We start from the raw sequence: 19,473 nt of genomic DNA, 5'->3' as shown, positions 1-19,473 counted from the left end.
AAAATTAGTTGAATGCATCTGAAAATGTTATAATTGTCCCTCTTCTTCCTCATTAGCACCTGGTACATATGTGCTGCAGCCACTGTTCAGGGACGATTCCTCTCTGTCATGCTCTCCCTTTTGCCTTTTAATCCTTTTAACTTCCTTCTTTCTTATCTGTAAGTGTCAGGTCAAATTACAAAGGTTTCCTATCACAGGCAGCACCTCCGTATGGAAGGAGGAATTCTTGCGTGGTGGCGCAATACAGCTCCGCTGACTCTGAGTGTTCCCAGCACTGACTGGCCCATGTGCAGTTAGCATTCTTTCCACAGTTTCTGTGGAAATGTCAACACTGCTGCTCCAGCAGGGAAATGGCTTTTCACCTCTAGGTGTTCACAGAGGGCCATGGTGATTAGAAAATTAATCATTTTATAAAGATAATACTTTGCATTTCCATAGCAACTTTCTTCCCAAGATGTCAAAGCACTTTACCCAGATAACTGAATTATATGGGAAGGTGTTGTGTACTCCAGGAACATGACACACCTAATTCTCCTTTAAATCTGTCAGCCTGAGACAGATTTAAATGGATTTTTTCTAACTTCACAGAAGATAGCTAGTCTTGCAAGTTCTATCCCCCCGTCCGCATCTATCAATGGTTATAATCAGTGATTAAAGTCTTAAGCAGGATAAGGGGAAAACATAACAGGTTATTAGACAACAAGATTTAAACAACAAGGACCCCAAACAGAAACAGAACACATAATAATAGTTTGGTTGTTAACGATGATGTTGTGGACATGAATTCCAGAACCCCCAAACCCTTATACAATAGGGGAAACTGAGGGACAATAAAAGGCAATCACAGTACCATCTCTCTCGCTGACCCAAGGGAGGAACCCTGTTGCTACAAGATGCTGATGACCAGTTCCCTGGACTGGAACTGGAACTCAGGGACACAGGAACAGAATCTGGAACACAGAATGGTGGAACAGGTGATCACTTAGGTAAGTGGCCAATGTCCTCTTCTTTCTCTATCTTCTGTTCTTGAAGATGTTGTCCTATGTGTGATATAGAGACTCTTCTTTCTTAGATGTGTAACAGTTGCATGCAGGTAAGTCTTGAAGCTGGAAGCTATATGGAACCTGAAATCACTAACAAGTCCTGGTTTGGCTGGGCTCTAGCTCTTGGCTCATGTGGAAGACTGCCTGCCATTCTGATGGGCTGCCCAGAGTAACAGTTACACTACCCTTAAATAATTTGCAGGCAGACTAGGCTGTTACATGACTTATACTTTTCCCGCTCTAATCTGAAAAAGGCAAAAAGGGTGCCAAACTCTCCATGAAGGAGGGTGTCCAAGATGGAGACCTAGTTGTTGTTTTAACAAATTCAACATGGTGAATGGGGAAACCATAACAAACAGATTTTAACCGAACACTTTTACTTCAGTTTTACACCAGCAGAACTCCACTGACTTCACTGCAGTTACTCCTGACTGTTGTGAGTGGAAAATCAGGGCCACAGCATATGAAAAATGCCATCCCCAACAATGGGTACTGATGAGGAGCTAGGATCTTGAGTATGTCTTGAAGTTAATGCTACAGACTTTGGTCTGCCAGAGAGCTGGATGTTGATACATAACATTACAACCTCCTTCCCAATGCACACGCGCGCGCACACACACACACACATGCAGGCAAATATGATGATGATGTTGAAACCTTTTTAAATATTTTCTTTATTCCACTCCCCTCACCATACAACTGCTTCATGCTTTCTGATCACAAAATATGTGAATATCAAAATGACATAGGGCAGAGGTTCCCAATCTGAATTCTGTTTATTGCTAGTGGTTTGCAGAACACTTGCTGGTGGTCCATAGCAAGAAAAAGCTGGTCACATGATGCTGGCTCTCACTTTTGCTTTCAGCTGCTAAAACACACAAATAGTTTCTAAGTAAACAATTGCTGTGATTGCAAAGGGGATGAGGATGAGGTATGATCATGAATGGGAATGGTGTTGGTCTTCACAACTGAATAGGAGAGGTGGTGGTCCCTGGAGCACTCTCTTTAAGTGGTTCACCTTATGACAATGTTGTTTGGGAATGTGACAGGATGTATTAGGCCCAGAGGCCCCCTGCTGGAACCCTTACAGTCTTACACATGTTGTCCTAGAAAGGAGCAGTAGAGAAGTCCTCCAGGCTGCCTACCGTGATTGTGGGGGAAGTAGCCAATGAGAAGGAGGCTGCAGGGAGCCACCAATCCAGTCCCAGCAGGGCCATATAAAAGCAGTTGCAGGGCTCTCTTGAGCAAGTCAGTTGCTGCCTGGAGTTAGAGGAGCACAAATGGTGTTCCTGGCTGAAGGAGGTACAGGATCATGGACAGAGCAGTTGCAGGCAGGGTCTCGGGAAGCAAGAAGGCGCTCCTGGCTAGCTGCAGGGATGGCATATAAGATTTCAGCCCTACAGTAAGGTTGAAGTGGCTATGAAGCTGCTGGAGCTGTGGGGAAGTAGTCCAGGGAATTGTAGCAGCAATGCAGTTTAGTTAAAGGGATGCTGTGGGTGGCTACTATTTGTAGGGTCCTTGGGCTAGGACCTGGAATAGTGGGCAGACCCCAGTCCCCTCATTAGCCACAGTGGAAGTGGCCGGAATACTGAACTGTGCTAAAATCCCAGAAGGGGAACTGAACTGGTAAGTGGCCTAGCTGGAGAACTAGGATCAGAAAGGCACAAAGTGGGCAAAGAGTCTCCAGAGAGGAAGCCTTGGGGACATGGCCCCTACCAGGGTCGAGGGACATTTGAAGGTTGTGGGACTGATAAGGACTGAGCCCAGGGAGGGCTACAGGAAGAGATATACCAACCAAGGGTACCATGATGGGCCCTATTGGATTCTTTATCCTAAAGGGGCTTGCTTGTGTTTCACACAGACTGTGTGTGACTTAGCAAGAAGTTTGAGTCACCGAACACCCACCTGAACTGAGAAAAAAGCAGGCTCACACACCAGTTGACAAGGGGGCACTCTCATGAGTTCCATGTAGCTAAAATGTATTGAAAATATTGACTTTTTTACTGACCACTTTTTGTTTTGTTCTTTATTTTACAAATATGGGTCCTGCTCTTGCAGTAGGATCTGCTATGGAGCCCACTTCATGCAAAGGTCTTAAAAATATACAAACAAAAATTATTTGTATTTTTGATCCATTACATTAAAATTTCAAAGATGTTGCAAAAATTTTTAAAGTAGATAATCTCTATAACACACAAAGACAACCAGAACAGAACATCCTCTTTTTCATTTACTGTATTTTCTCATCACCAATCCTATTAAAATGATTTACAGTTTGTCTGTACACTTACTAATTGTTCATATCAAAAATATTTCTTGGTTGTGGCATACTAGAGTATGCATTACATCTCATTCAAATTCCAATTGATATGATATGCTTTAGGAGACGATGGGGCGTAATAGATGGGACACTGGGGTAGGAGAGCTGCATTGTATTCCATGCTCTGCCACTGCTTGTCTCTGTTATCTTGGGCAAGTCACTGCCCTCCTCCCCCCATGCCTCTATTTCCCTTCCTACCCTTTGACTCCCCTTCTGTTTAGAAAGTAAAGTCTTCAGGACAGAGAATCTCTTAGTATGGGTGAAACCCTTGTGCTGTTGAAGTCAGTGGGAGTTTTGCCATTGACCTCAGTAGGGCCAGGATTTCATCCTATAAGTGTTCAAATAATAATTAATTTGGCCCCTTCTCCAACCAAGCAACAGGTTTTACTTTCTATTTCTGCCCTGTATGGTCTTCTGGGATTGTCAGTACCATGGTAGATGTGGTTTCAGAGTAGCAGCCGTGTTAGTCTGTATTCGCAAAAAGAAAAGGAGTACTTGTGGCACCTTAGAGACTAACAAATTTATTAGAGCATAAGCTTTCGTGAGCTACAGCTCACTTCTTCGGATGCATTTGGTGGAAAAAACAGAGGAGAGATTTATATACACACACACAGAGAACATGAAACAATGGGTTTATCATACACACTGTAAGGAGAGTGATCACTTAAGATAAGCCATCACCAACAGCAGGGGGGGGAAAAGGAGGAAAACCTTTCATGGTGACAAGCAGGTAGGCTAATTCCAGCAGTTAACAAGAATATCAGAGGAACAGTGGGGGGTGGGGTGGGAGGGAGAAATACCATGGGGAAATAGTTTTACTTTGTGTAATGACTCATCCATTCCCAGTCTCTATTCAAGCCTAAGTTAATTGTATCCAGTTTGCAAATTAATTCCAATTCGGCCAAACTGGACAGTCTCTACGTAAAAGAATGAATGGACACAAATCAGACGTCAAGAATTATAACATTCAAAAACCAGTTGGAGAACACTTCAATCTCTCTGGTCACTCGATCACAGACCTAAGAGTGGCTATACTTCAACAAAAAAGCTTCAAAAACAGACTCCAAGGAGAGACTGCTGAATTGGAATTAATTTGCAAACTGGATACAATTAACTTAGGCTTGAATAGAGACTGGGAATGGATGAGTCATTACACAAAGTAAAACTATTTCCCCATGGTATTTCTCCCTCCCACCCCACCCCCCACTGTTCCTCTGATATTCTTGTTAACTGCTGGAATTAGCCTACCTGCTTGTCACCATGAAAGGTTTTCCTCCTTTTCCCCCCCCTGCTGTTGGTGATGGCTTATCTTAAGTGATCACTCTCCTTACAGTGTGTATGATAAACCCATTGTTTCATGTTCTCTGTGTGTGTGTATATAAATCTCTCCTCTGTTTTTTCCACCAAATGCATCCGAAGAAGTGAGCTGTAGCTCACGAAAGCTTATGCTCTAATAAATTTGTTAGTCTCTAAGATGGTAGATGTGGTACCTGTGAAATATGTGTGGGTTTAAGTTGTCCGCTATCTTCCTCTAATGTTGTTTACCTGCACCACTGAGAACAAATGAGTTTTTTAAAAAATGGAGCTTCTGTAATAACTAATTAAAAAAAATCCCCTGCTGTTCAAACTCTTGTATTGCAAAAATCCTTTGTCTGGTTAACCTCTCTCTTTTCTTTTTTTAAGTGGGGGCAGCAGACAACACATGAGGAAACAGGAGGCAGAAAGGAGACTTTTTTCTGAGCAATTTAGGAGGCATGGAGGCTTATAATAGATAAGGTTATAGGACAGTCTCTCTTTTATGGACTCAATAGTGCAAGGTACTCAGCAAGCCTGGGAGGTGCTGAATACCCAACTCCCAGACCCTCAAATATGGAGCATTTGTAACTATCAAGGCACTGCAAGCAATTGGGTATGCAGCCTGCTAGTTTGGTTACATATTCTGTAGATTTCTCCTCCTCTCCCCCCTCCTGTTTGGAATAACCGCCCCTGCCCCCCAGCATGGTTTTGAACATTACTCGTGGTCATTGTACTTGAGTGAGAGAATTCATCACCTTGTTTTGCAGGTATGGGCCCTAAATTTGTTACTTAAGCTGCAACAATACATTCTGTTTTCTTTCATTTTGTGTTTACAGCTTTCTGGTGCACTCACCACTTTTCATTTGTTGGCCGGAGTGGAATTCTTAGTCCAGTCTTACTACATAAAACATTAGTAGCAGTCATTCCAATATACCACTACCTTTACAGATATAAGCAAATGCTGTACTGCTAATGGAAATGTTTGCTTTCCTCCTTTATTAAAGTACATAGGGCCAAGATCACTGTTATATCTTATTTCTTTCATAATCCCATTGAAACAAATGGGACTGCTGTCATGACAAGGTACTACATGATGGGAGTAAGGATATCTTGATCTAGTCCTAATGAGGACCATGCATACTATGCCTTTATTGTATTTACTGTGTTGACATTTATTTTAGATTTCTTCTTGATTTTAATGTCTTTCAAATTAATCATGTAAAACCAGATAGATTTGGTCATTGTTGAAAGTATCTGAGATTAACCTTTTTTGCTTGAAATGTTATTAAAAATTGACATCAGGCTAGTACATGAGATCAACTGCTCCAATAGTTGTTGTCTCTGACTCTTTAGATTTTGAAAAAGGAAATTCAAATCCAGCAAGCCGTATTAGCAAAACATTCAGGAAGTGCACCAAGGAGCAAACCAGGATGATCCAGAATGAATCCTGAAATTGTTCATTGTGAGTTTTAAAGATGAAACTTCCCTCTTTGTAATTTGCAATTTTCTCAGAGAGGTGGTGAATTTTCACTTCTGAAGAAAATAGTATCATGATGAGACAACTGCAAGAACCTGAAATAGAACAAGAAACATCACTGCTCTGAGAATTTCCTAACAACAAATCTTTATGAGTGACATAATAACCAAAAAGTAAAATGTCATTTTCATTACATTTCAGTATATATTTTGTGGTCACTTAACTGACTCCTTCCAAGGGGCTTCTTTTTCAGGACCTGATCCAATGGCCATCGAAGTCAATTGGATTCTTTCCATCGACTCCAGTGAATTTTGGATTAGGACCTCAATAGCCAACCATACCAAGTGTTATATCTAGTGTAAGGCCTCAGTCCAGCAAAGCACATATGCAAGTACTTAACTTGACTATTAAGCATATGAATAATACAATTGATGTTAATGGGACTGCCCAGGTGTTTAAAGATAAGTATGTACTTAACTACTTTGCTGATCAGGGTCTTAATGAGCAACATCCCTTAGCACAATTTTTCTCTCCAGCTAAACTAATAGTAAAAATTTACTCTAGTTAAAAGTCTAATATGCCTCATTCTTTTTACTGCAAGTGGCAGTAGATTTCATGTCCCTAATGGGCTTCTTCAAATAGGATGCTTTCCAGTTGCAACCCTTACAAAGTGTGAAATGTTGGCAATGAATCTGCCTCTTGCAAAGAAAGGCCCCTGTGCCTGATTTTGATCTCGCACTGATGTCAATCAGGAGTAATCCCAGTGAAGTCAGTGGTGTTGAGATAAGAATCAGGCCTATTGTTCTTCCTAATAAGGTACTAATACAGAGCCCTTTTCTCCCCACAGTTGCACCAGTGAAATTCCACTGACGTCAAGGGAACAAATGGGAGCGTCAAGCCCAAAGATTCCCAGGTGGGTTTCCCAACAAATTAAAAAAAAAAAAGAGTTTTTTTGGTGTTAGAATTTGCTGATTCATCAAAAACAAAATGTTCTGTGGAGATGGTTTGAATCTGACAAATGGAACCTTGCTTGCCAGGCAAGTTTTGAAACCCTACCTAGAATCTAGCCAGTTTGCCTGCCTGGCTCTCTGGGACCTGTCTGGTAGGGTGCTGGGGAAGCCAGGCTTCCAAGGTCTGTGGCTGCAGACTAACTAATGGCCATGCTTCCTACCCTGTTATGGAGAATTTTGAAGTTTTGGGGTTTGTTCAGAATCAAAACTGAACCAAATTTTAAAATAGCACAATCCTCCAAAATGGAATATCTTTCTCCACCCAGCTATAGTTTTCAGGTTCAGATTCAATGCAGCTACAATTCTCAGTACAGTATCATGTTTTATTAAATAGATCACTTATCTTAAGTCATTAAATATGAATAAGTGACTAATTTAAGTGCAGAATTATACTAAAGTACTTACATGAAATGAAGCTCCAAAGATATAACCCTACTGGACCATGCAGAGTTTCATAAGGATTGCCAAATGCATTGTACATGAAGAAACCTGTTCCCACCAGAGCAAAGACTATCAGTACTGTACAGAAGAGAATGACACTTACATGGATACTTGCAGGGATAATTTTGAGCAAATCTGGAAAAACTAAAAACAAAATAGAACAAAAAATTACTACAAACATTAGACAAAATTATCATTTTAAAAATCTGAGCAGGGATTTTGTGCTGCTCTGTGCTAATTGTTTTAAATTGTGCTTCTCAGAATTCAATGAAAGAGGAAAATGAAGTAATCAGATTTAATTATAAACAGATTTGCAAGGATGTTTAAAGAGAAGCACATTGTGGAATTCAGAAGTGCAAATTGGCCAAAAGAGAGAGACTAGCTTTGGGGAAACCTCATCTCACCTTCTTGATCACATCTACCTACATGTATTAATAATTACTGCCCTTTCTGTGCCCAGAGAGTAACTCAAAACCTTACCTTGTGATGTCCAAGCTTTTAAGAGCATTCTATCTGAGCCAGCCTTATTGTGTTGAGCTTTTAAAGAATGTAAATTCCACATATTTGAATTTTTAAATGCTAAAAATATGCCTTGAATCAGCATACTAAATGTTCAGTCCCTACTCCCAAATGGTATTAGAACAAACTAAAATGCTTCAACATCTGTAAGTATTCCTTCTGTTACACAGAGCCTAGGGACAAAATAAAATGCAGACTAGAGTACAACATTTCAACACCCTGGAAGTCTCTGGGCCAAATTCAGTACTGATGTAAATAGTGGTGCAAATTATATGTTGGGCATAAGTTGGTCAAGAAACAGATCCTGTTGCATGTAAATTGCAAAGTAATGTAACTGGTACCCATTTGACATTGTTTTTAATGTCAGTTAAGTTAGCCTGTCATAAAACGGGAAGAATGTAGTGGTAAATCAGATCCAGGTTGCATAGGTCTAAATAATGACACAAGGTGCAAGAGAGTGGAAAACCAGGTCCAATGGTGGTGATAAAGAGTGTAACTTGCACACCAAGCTGGTGGGGAGAAGGGCAGTGGAGGGAGGGGAGAATGCAGCAAGAAAATGGTCTAAGAAAATACAGCTCTCACCTCACTTAATTTATAGGGAACCTTCCCATTCATTTTCTAGGGCAAAATTCCACACTGGCTTAGTGGGTTTCAACTAACAGGTTTCAGAGTGTCACATGATTATACAAGGACAAATTTTGTCCCCACCAAATCCCAAACTGGTGTAAGGTATACTTGGTTGACACACTTACTGAATGCCAAATTGTTGCAATTTATTCTATTTTGCTTAAACCACTTAAATAAATTTTCTGAGCAAATACACCTTATGTAGGTTACATTGACATCACCTCACATGATGTCAAGTATCAGGGGGTAGCCGTGTTAGTCTGTATCCACAAAAACAACAAGGAGTCTGGTGGCACCTTAAAGGCTAATAGATTTATTTGGGCATAAGCTTTCGTGGGATGAAGTGGGTTCTAGCCCACGAAAGCTTATGGCCAAATAAATCTGTTAGTCTTTAAGGTGCCATTGGACTCCTTGTTGTTTTTATTGACATCACCGTTAACTCTGGTCCATAGTCTTCTATAAGTAACAAAAAAGTGCTGGACACTGGATTGTTTTGGTCATTTATGTAGCTGTAGTAAATGTATGGAATTAATTCAGAGTTTTGTTTGATGGGTTTGGAGGAGTTTGGATTTATCTTTAAGATCTGATCACAAACTTTAAACTTTATTCAGCATGTGAGGTTGTGGGTGAGCAACACCAAGAATTGCCAAATGGGCCACCAAACAAATGGACTTTGATTTCCAGACAGTATATCTTCCAGGTGCCAAGAATACCACTGTAGATTGTCTGTCTCACCTACATACTTTATCATGAGTTTAAATAGAGAAAGATAATGAAGAGATTGTCATTGCGCAAATATCTGCTACAACCCAAGGAGTGATCACATTCTGAGAGTGGGCAACAGTCATGAGAAAAAACAATGTACTTCAGGACCTAAAGACTTACATTCTCAACAGATGACACCAGAACACTTGCAACCATATAGACACATATCACATGAGCTGTCCCTTGTGTAAATGAATGGATTTTGAGAAATGACTGTCTTGTGCTTACATTTTTGAGTATGATTGATTCACATGGCACATGAAGGACATCTGAGGATGAGTCTAACCAAAAGACAACTGTGACAAGCCTTCTGGTAGCCAGGGATGGACAAGCAAGTTGATGAAATAATCAAGAATTGTATGGCTTATGTTAGTAGAGATAGGTCACATAAAACCTTCAGCATCCTTCTCACAATAGATTCATAGATTCATAGATACTAAGATCAGAAGGGACCATTCTGATCATCTAGTCCGACCTCCTGCACAATGCAGGCCACAGAATCCCACCCACCCACAACTACGAAAAACCTCACCCATGTCTGAGCTATTGAAGTCCTCAAATCGTGGTTTAAAGACTTCAAGGAGCAGAGAATCCTCCCTCAAGTGACCCGTGCCCCATGCTACAGAGGAAGGCGAAAAACCTCCAGGGCCTCTTCCAATCTGCCCTGGAGGAAAATTCCTTCCCGACCCCAAATATGGCGATCAGCTAAACCCTGAGCATATGGGCAAGATTCACCAGCCAGATACTACAGAAAATTCTTTCCTGGGTAACTCAGATCCCATCCATCTAATATCCCATCTCAGGGGATTAGGCCTATTTACCCTGAATATTTAAAGATCAATTAATTACCAGAATCACATTATCCCATCATACCATCTCCTTCATAAACTTATCGAGTAGAATCTTAAAGCCAGATAGATCTTTTGCCCCCACTGCTTCCCTTGGAAGGCTATTCCAAAACTTCACTCCTCTGATGGTTAGAAACCTTTGTCTAATTTCAAGTCTAAACTTCCTGGTGCCAGTTTATACCCATTTGTTCTTGTGTCCACATTGGTGCTGAGCTTAAATAATTCCTCTCCCTCTCCGGTATTTATCCCTCTGATATATTTATAGAGAGCAATCATATCTCCCCTCAACCTTCTTTTAGTTAGGCTAAACAAGCCAAGCTCCTTAATTCTCCTTTCATAAGACAAGTTTTCCATTCCTCGGTTCATCCTAGTAGCCCTTCTCTGTACCTGCTCCAGTTTGAATTCATCCTTTTTAAACATGGGAGACCAGCACTGCACACAGTATTCCAGGTGAGGTCTCACCAGTGCCTTGTATAATGGTACTAAAACCTCCTTATCCCTACTGGAAATACCTCTCCTGATGCATCCCAAAACCACATTAGCTTTTAATGTTTAACAATAGTTGACTATCCAAGCTGTCCATGGGAGAATATGGCTCTCAACATAATAGGACCATTTGAGGATCAGCCTGTTATGCAAAGGTTTGCCATAGTATTGGTAGATTCATTCAAAGTGTCCAGAAGATAGATTCACTGGAATGGTTACCACTTAAAGAGTGATTAAGGTCATGTCATCAGTCTTCTCCCAAGAAGGATTTCCCAAGGAATTGGTGTCTTGCAATGGAATGCAATTGACCGCTATTGAAATGCAACACTCTCTCACTAGCAATAGTGTCAAGCACAAAACTGTTTGCTTATACCATCCTAGAGCTAATGGTCTAGTTGAGAGAACGAACAGACTGGTGAAAGAATGTTTGCAACTTATCAGTTTGCAAGCTTGACTTGAAACACTGTTTGCTTACAGGACCACTCCGCACTCAACAACAAGAGTATCAACCTTTGAACTGTTCAGAGGACACCAGGCCAATACACGACTTACTACCTGTCAAGGGCTCATGTTCTCCTTTTTCAATTAAACCTTCCAATGAAACTATTTGTGAATGTGTTAAGAATAAACAGCAGAAATACAGACAGTATGTAGATCATAAAAAAGGTGCTAAATCTCGCAAGTTTCAAATTGTAGATTGTGTGAAGCAGCCATACAGAGTCAAAAAAGGCATTCAAGATATTAATGTCCTTTGCAGATAGCAGAATCTCCTTGGATTTCTGCTATATTAATATATAGAAAGAAATGGAACATTTCAAGATTGTCTGCAGCTCATCAGCCAGCAGCTGAAGAATAGAGAGCTAATTTTCCATCTTGGACCAGAGAACATCAATGACACCAATAATAATGATGGACAATCTGTAGTAGTAAGAATTGCTGCACTGCTTAGTTTTGTTCCTGCCTTTCCAGGTATTAGGAGAAGTGTGAAACAAAGATTGGAAGACTTTGCTAGCAGACTCAAATCATGGTTTGGAAATGACTGTTTAAAGTTTTACAATGGTTATTATTAAGGGGAAGGCTGAGTTGTATCTACCTAGATGCAGATAGCTACCCCAGTTTGTGTTTGTAAGTTGTTCCTAATTGTTCCCCTAGCCTTGAAACCAGGAACTACAATTTCCAGGATGCATTGGGGAGGAAGAGAAGAAAGAGGAAAAAGGAAGACTGAGCTCTATGAAAGTGTGAGGGTAATAACATTACCTTTGCTGTTATCAAGGTTCCTGAATCCTCCTCAAAGAGGTTCAGTGCAAAATTGGTATTTCCTTTTTCGTTTATGGACTATAACAATGAACTGGAACAAATGCGCTAGGTTTACAGTAGAGAATTTCCCTTCCTAAATTCTCCAAATGGCCTGCTGAAGCTAGGAACTGACAAAGGTCAAGGATATTTTATAAGATCAGAACACTTCCCTGAGTTTCTTTAAGTAAATCATTTAATGGAACGTTTTGTGTCTGAAAATATAGTTCTGCATGTAAAAGAGAGAGGGAATTAAAGGAGAAGTTTAAAAGAAAACAGTGAAGCCTTAATTTTAAAAAAATGGGATGTCAAAATAAAGGAAGAAGGAACTAGTGACAAAATAAGATGTATAGATATTGTGGGCCTTTTTCTGCTCTGACTCATGCTGGTTTTACACCTCTAACTCAATCAGTTTGGTCAGATTGCATCCTCTTGTGGGTTGTTGCTTTGCTACTTGTTACAAAGCACAGTACTCTGTATGTAATAACTCATTAATCAGCACTAACTTGTAAGTGTCTATTTGTTTTTTAAAAATGGCCTCAATATTTTGGCTACAATTTGTTGCATATGCAATTGTGCTCTTTGTCCTGACTACCTAAAGGCATCTACAAAGCAAGCAGTTACCCATCTAATGGGTATAAACATGCACATGATTACGCCTGCAGTTTTGCACCCATACTTAATTATTACTGAAGGATAAAAACTGTGCCTGCAAAATTGGAAACTATGTTGAGGCTTAGCTAAAAACAAGGGATATTTTATCAGACACAGTATCAAATAAAATGTTCGGAATTATATATGGTTTTGGCGTCTTTTGTATTAGGTTTTAGCTATTAGTTCAAATTATGACCATACCTACACAGGTCAGGGTGGATAGTGAATCAGATTTTTTATAAGTAATTTTTAATCATTTATATGTTCGGTGACAACAAATACATTAGAACTAACCATAGAACAAACTTAACTACTGCCGATCCACAGGGGCATGATTAAACTGGGGGTAATCACTCCTCAAACTGCCTTGCTGTGATTATAACATGCTGAGAAAGAGCTAAGTAAGAGCCTCACATAAATTAATCTACCTTGTAAAATGTTTACCAGCAAACAGTTTTGTAGCCGGCAATGCAGTAAGCATATAAAAACAGGTAATGCAACATTTATAGTCATGATGAAATTAACAGCAAATTAATTATATTTAAGCAAACATTTGTAAAATTTGCTAGGAGCTTTGTTAAATGTAACCTTTAATATTGTCTAAAAAATATTAGGGTGCACTACAGCGAGTCCAGGCACTCAAATTCCCTTCTCCTTGCCCATTACCCTCTCTCAGCCCAATGTGAGAACGCTTTAAAGCACTATTCAAAAGATCTGTTAAAAACTCTACTTGTCTTGGCTGGTGTTGATGGACAAAGGCATTATGTAGTTATGGTTTTGCCTTGATAGTCCCTGAGGGGTAGAATCTCATCAATGGTTCTCTTATCTTGTGATGAAACATGTCCAATTGCAGAATCAAATCTCATAAAGTCAGAGTTATTAACATAGGAATTCCTCGAATACCAGTTTATATATTTCTAGCATTCACCAAGAACTTTGCATTTAAAACTAGCCATGTACATAAAATTCAGTTCAAACACTTATAGCCTTTGTAGCATAGTTACAGAACTGCTGTTCATCAGCAACAAACAACCCCTCTGATACTGCTGCCACCACCACCAGGCAGGAACCAAGCCTTTTCTACTTTCAAGACATCAAACTACAGTTACAATTCATTCCTTACTATTTAGGGTCTGATTTTTAAAATGTGTGTGCATGCCCAAAACTATGTACAAGATTGCATGCCTAATTTTCAAGAACATTTACCACAATTGCATGTATAAATCAGGTATTTGCAAATGCTGTTTCTGCTGCAAGCCACTAACTACTTAGACATTTGCACATCTGAATACCCAGGTTTCATGCATAGTCCCAGTCACTGCACATGCATAGTTCTGAAAATCAGGCCCTTCATTTATTCTTTATATTACACATTTACTTTCTTACTACCCAAAATAGTACTTACTAATAGTACTTACAGTAGTATCAGTGTAAATGGTATACATTTTAGCACTATGCCAATTAAGTTAGCCATAAACTAGGGAAAACAAAGTCTTTAGTTCATGTGGACTTTCTAAAAGGGTATATCACACATTCTACCACAAATAAGGTTCTCCAGACTTAAGTCTTTCAGCACTAGTGAATGTTTTGGGATAAAGTACAATACTGCAAACTTAATAAGATCAATCTTTATTTTAAGTAAACATACAGCTACATTGTATTGTCTGTTACCCTTGACAGCTATGTCTAAAATTTTAAAATTGTATAGGTGACATATCAGGAAAAATTAAATTCAGCAGAGATGTTGTTTTGAAAGAAAAACATTTCTTCATTATAATGAATGAATTTGTGTGCTTGATGTGAATGCCAATGACCTTTAGAAAATGATCTGCCGACCCAGAAACTGATGAGAATCAGCCAGAGTAAATGAAGCAGAAGTCTTTTCCCAGCCTGACAGGGTTTGCTGGCAGATCAAATTCATTTAACAATTAAAAGAGATATAGTGGTCAGTAGGGAACATTTAATGGGAACAAACATAGAATTAAATCATTTAACCTATTTTCCAGACTGTTTCTTCTCAGATGTGTTACAGTGTACTTCAGTTCATTAAACTGTGGACACATATATCGTACTACTTCCTGAGACATTTATAATGACTTCTAGAAAGAATTTGTGTAGACGTTGTGTATATTCCCACAGATATGGAGAATGTCAACTGTCTCTCAGTAATTGGGCTCTGTGCAGGTGAAATCCTTCCTTAGATGCAGATATTAAGCTACCTTATTATATTTAAACACAAAAATCACATGCATTTGCTCTTTCAGCTAAATAAAAAATAGTCTGAGTTATTTGTAAAGGGAACATTAACTCTTCCATCATCCACTCTCTGTGAAAGTTCACACAAGACAAAAATGCTTTAGTGACTGATTTTCCAAAAGGGTGTGTTTATAAGATTTATGCTGTAACCTAGTTGCAGCAGGTCATCCTAGCGGGATTCTACAGTTTCAGATGTACACTAGGGCCAGTAATCACTTCCTGGTAGTCTCTTCTGAGGACGCTACAATGAAATATTCCTGGGCATGTAAGTAGGATTTACAATGGGCTTGTAAAGGGGAAAATCTATTCAAATAACAATGCAATGCCACATATTTAATTTAGATAAAAGGAAGGCAACATACACTAGTTGTTCACTTAGGGCAGGGGTGGCCAACCTGAGCCTGAGAAGGAGCCAGAATTTGCCAATGTACATTGTCAAAGAGCCACAGTAATACAGTCAGCAGCCCCCCCTCAGTTCCCCCACCCCGCTCCCAATGCCTTCCTCCCACTGGCAGCCCCGCCAATCAGCGCTTCCCCTTCTTTCCCCGCACCTCCCGATCAGCTGCTTCATGGCATGCAGGAGGCTCTGTGGGGAAGGAGGGAGGGGTGAAGTCATGGGAGGCTCAGGGGAGGGGGTGAGAAGGGGTGGAGTGGGGGCAGGACCTTTGGCAGAGCCAGGGGTTGAGCAGTGAACATCCCCCAGCACAGTGGAAAGTTGGCGCCTGTAGCTCCAGTCCTGGAATCGGTGCCTATACAAGGAGCCGCATATTAACTTCTGAGCCAGAGGTTGGCCACCCCGGACTTAGGGAAATGAGAGCTAGGAGGCCTAACTCTCTACTGATTTGTTTTATGTTCTTGAACAAGTCACTTAGACCCCTGTTCAGGAAAGCAGTGACACATATGCTTAAACTTTAAGTACATAGTTAAGGGCTCTTCCTCAGGAAAATGGGTGCATTCCTGAATCAGGGACTTAATCTCTTTGTACCTCATTTTCTCCATCTGTAAAATTAGGATGATAATATTTGCTAGAGTTTCTTGTATTATTCTTAACACACTCTCGTTTTTGCTTGTGAAATATGTGCAAACATTGCAATTTCCTCATATTTATTCATTACTCAAATGTATTTGATGAATATTTAAAGAATATTTTCCCATGTGGAAAGATCAAATAGTTCACTGTGGACGGATTATCTAGTGCTCAATTTTTAACATTCCACACTGTGTTTAGTATGTTTAGCTGTGATTAGTTAGATACCTCAACTAGTATTATTTCTGTTCATCGATTGCATGTGCATGCATGCACTTCTGGGTGCAGTTACTTGTAGGTGTGAAGCATAACATTCTAGCGAATGCCATTTTGAAATTAATTTTTGGTGAACATTTGTGACAATAAAGCTCGTTTGGATGAATGGTCCCAGAAAGCTCATCCAAAGGGTATATCTCCAGTGCAAAATAAAAAGGTGAGTTCTTAACTCACATTAGCTAACCCAAGATAGCTAACTCAGGTTAAAATAGCAGTAAAGACACAGCAATTTGGTTTTTAATTTGAGCTAGCTCCTTGAGTTAAAGCCTGTAGGTGAGGGGTTGAACGTGAGCTGCAAACCTAAGTTAAAAAACAAGTTTGTACATCTTCAGTGCTATTTTATCTCATGTTAGCTAATGTGAATTAAGAAAACACCTTTATTTATTTATTTATTTATTTTTTGCAGGGAAGACAAACCCAAAGAGTGCAAGTATGACCAGGGAGCAAATTAATTTAAAATGGGAGTAGCTATTCATGGAAAATTTGTTGCAGTATTTTCCCAGCTCTAAACTCCACTTTAATAAAGCACTTTCAGATCCTTTGATGTATTATTATTATAAATCATACAAACCTATTAAGAGCACATTCATAATTTCTCTTTATATAGAAGCAGAAGTGATGTCAGATTAGAAGTGACCAATTCAGAACAGACTAGTAAATCATTTTGGTAATGACTAGTTCCATGAACCCAGCCATTTTAGGCTAGGAAAATGCATTATAACCATTTTACTTTACAATATGAGGACAATGCAGGTGTTCTAATAACTCAGGGTCCAATTCTGCAACCCTTACTCATGCTGAGTAGTCTCTATTTGAATGAAAGTCAGTAGAACTACTTGTCTAAGTAAATTCTGCTCAGTGTAAGCATTGCAGAATCAGGCTCTCTGCTGGAACTTTTGCCAAAACTCATTAGTGCTTCACACATTCCCAAGCTGCTGGGGAGACAACCTCCCCACTCCCCCCGCTAATCATGTGATTCCCAGCTTTCTCCTTAGCCAGTCTTAACAACCTTAATGAACATGAACTAAATCCAGTCAGTGCTCTGTTGTGCTATCTGCATTATCATTTGCAGTTCATCATAATATCTACAGATGAAATCTAATTCCTTGGGATTTAGTAGACTGCTCTGAAAATTCATCCCAGACTGTAACCTGCAGGGTAGAACATCAGCATATTGTGACAGCCAGGAAAGAGAACTGTCATAAATAGACTCATTATGGAATTTAGACATATCAAAGTTTAACAGTAAACTAAATGAATTTGGTCTGATACCTCTGCAAAAATAGTATATAGTAAATCTTTTCTGATGCATAATCTGGTAACCTTATACCACCACAGATGATTGATGCAAGCAATTTACCAGTACTGTTTCAGAAGACTGCTTCCAAATTGTCTTTTGTAATAATAATTTCATGTGGCATATTGTAAGATACGTACATAAAACAAAGATCCATTTGTTATTATCCATTTAATATGTTGCTATATATAAACTGTATGTTCACTTGATCAATGTATTAATCTTTTTATCCTTGAAGATGAACAGGTTATGAATATTGCATGTAAATCAAAACAATTTCTAACCGTCTCCTTTCATTAAACTCTGTATCTGTCAGATATACAATTCAATTTGCAAGTCAATTAATCGAACAGTTACTAGCATAAACCCAGTATGTTTTCCCAATTAATGCAGCGGATTGTTATCTTTTGCTGCTATGTTCTTCAAAAGCAGTAAATGAGGCTTTGTGCTGTCTTTCTAATAAGGCTGCTGTTACCTTACTGCTGTTGATTTCACAATAGAACATAAAATAGATAAATAGACAACAAAATCATTCTTTCAAAGTAACAAAAAATTAGGGGGAAATAGCTATTTGTTGTATTAAACCATAAGAGAGGTGCATTGAAATAGTCACTAATACTGTAACTAATATTAGTAAGGTAGTTTAAATGTTAAGATGGACACACTTCAGAAAATACCATTTCATCTTAGAATATTTCGCACTTGTTAAAACTCTTAAGTAAATAAGAACACTGCAGCATTTCTCTGCTCATTATCATGGTAGTGTGCACTAAGGTATTAAATAATTCAAATGTCATTGTTACTTACATGAAAATCGAAAAGGTCTCCCTCCTAGCCCACATTGTCTAACACGCTCCCCATAGAAAAGCCCATACTGAATTTCACCAATAAACTTCTCCAGTTCTGGTCCTGTAGCGTTGACAAGCAGAGCTCCAGTTTTGCACAGTATTGTTCCTTTGATCCATAACTGAGTTCCGATGGCTGCTGCAATGCCTAGAGCACAAGCAAAGCTTAACACCCCAGCTATGCAAAATATCACTTTCTTCTGTTGGGCTGGCATGGCTGCTTGCAAAGTCCTTTCTAGGGAAGGAACAAAACTTTTAATAAGAGAGCAAAACGATCTTCATCACATCAGCAAAGCAGACATACTATCCAACCCGAAAACTGCAATTTCAACTCAGTGATAGCCCGTCCCCTCATAGTACTAGTATGCTGCTATAGTGCTAAGTAATTTCCCCCCCCAAAGAAGCTTTTAATTCTTTTTTTCCCTATTCCCCTATATAATCCTAATTTATATACAAACATTTTAAAAGAAGCTGTAAAATAAAACTGTTTGCAAAGTGTTTTTCAGCATATCCTCTGTGTTACTTGATAACAAAGGTTTAAGATAACAGATGGAACCCTCTGTGTAATTTGATGAATGTTTCTCCTCTTCTTCATCCTTTGTCTGATTGAGTGAGCTGAAAATTACAGAAATAGGTTTGGCTGCCATGTGACGTTATCAACTGTCCAAAAAGTTAACTTCTGTAGGTGGTTTTAATTTTCCAGTGATAACTCTAAAAACTAGCAACATATAGCATTTCTGCTTGTTTCACTATTCCTTGTGCAGTACAGAGAATCAGAAACTGAGACAGAAGTCCTAGGTGGAATGTCCTTTTCCCCATCAAGATCTCCTTTACAACAGGGCTAGTGTGTTTTGCTAAATAGTACTTTGTTTAAAATATGTGGCTAGATGCCAGCTTCTTGGTGGAGTTTGGTCAAATATATATTTGAATTTGGGTTTTAGATATAAGCAAATCATTTCCATTTGTTTTACTCTTATATAGTAATATGTTATT

General features: G+C 39.2%; 1 protein-coding gene across 1 annotated transcript; it reads right to left on the bottom strand.

Annotated features, from left to right (window-relative positions):
- Positions 1-5,208: 5,208 nt before the first annotated feature.
- CLRN1 (clarin 1) lies at positions 5,209-18,695 on the bottom strand. Its single transcript, XM_038417077.2, has 3 exons — positions 18,443-18,695; positions 7,552-7,731; positions 5,209-6,231 (listed from the first exon to the last, which is right to left on the bottom strand). The coding sequence occupies exons 1-3, from the start codon at positions 18,693-18,695 to the stop codon at positions 5,963-5,965; spliced, it is 702 nt and encodes a 233-aa protein (XP_038273005.1). The 3' UTR covers positions 5,209-5,962.
- Positions 18,696-19,473: the final 778 nt, after the last annotated feature.

This window comes from Dermochelys coriacea, chromosome 9 (genome assembly GCF_009764565.3).
Source record: "Dermochelys coriacea isolate rDerCor1 chromosome 9, rDerCor1.pri.v4, whole genome shotgun sequence".
NCBI classification, from domain to species: Eukaryota; Metazoa; Chordata; order Testudines; family Dermochelyidae; genus Dermochelys; species Dermochelys coriacea.
Note: the sequence above shows the minus strand (reverse complement) of the source record. Positions and strands in the feature narration are given on the sequence as shown.

What these genes read in the sequence shown, in the direction of transcription:
- CLRN1 (XM_038417077.2), bottom strand. Translation starts at nt 18,695, where the DNA reads ATGCCAGCCCAACAGAAGAAAGTGATATTTTGCATAGCTGGGGTGTTA. An exon ending in GAGACCTTTTCGATTTTCAT is followed by an intron (nt 7,732 to 18,442) that starts GTAAGTAACAAT and finishes TTTTGTTTTTAG; the next exon opens with TTTTTCCAGATTTGCTCAAA. An exon ending in TCTTTGGAGCTTCATTTCAT is followed by an intron (nt 6,232 to 7,551) that starts GTAAGTACTTTA and finishes GTTCTATTTCAG; the next exon opens with GTTCTTGCAGTTGTCTCATC.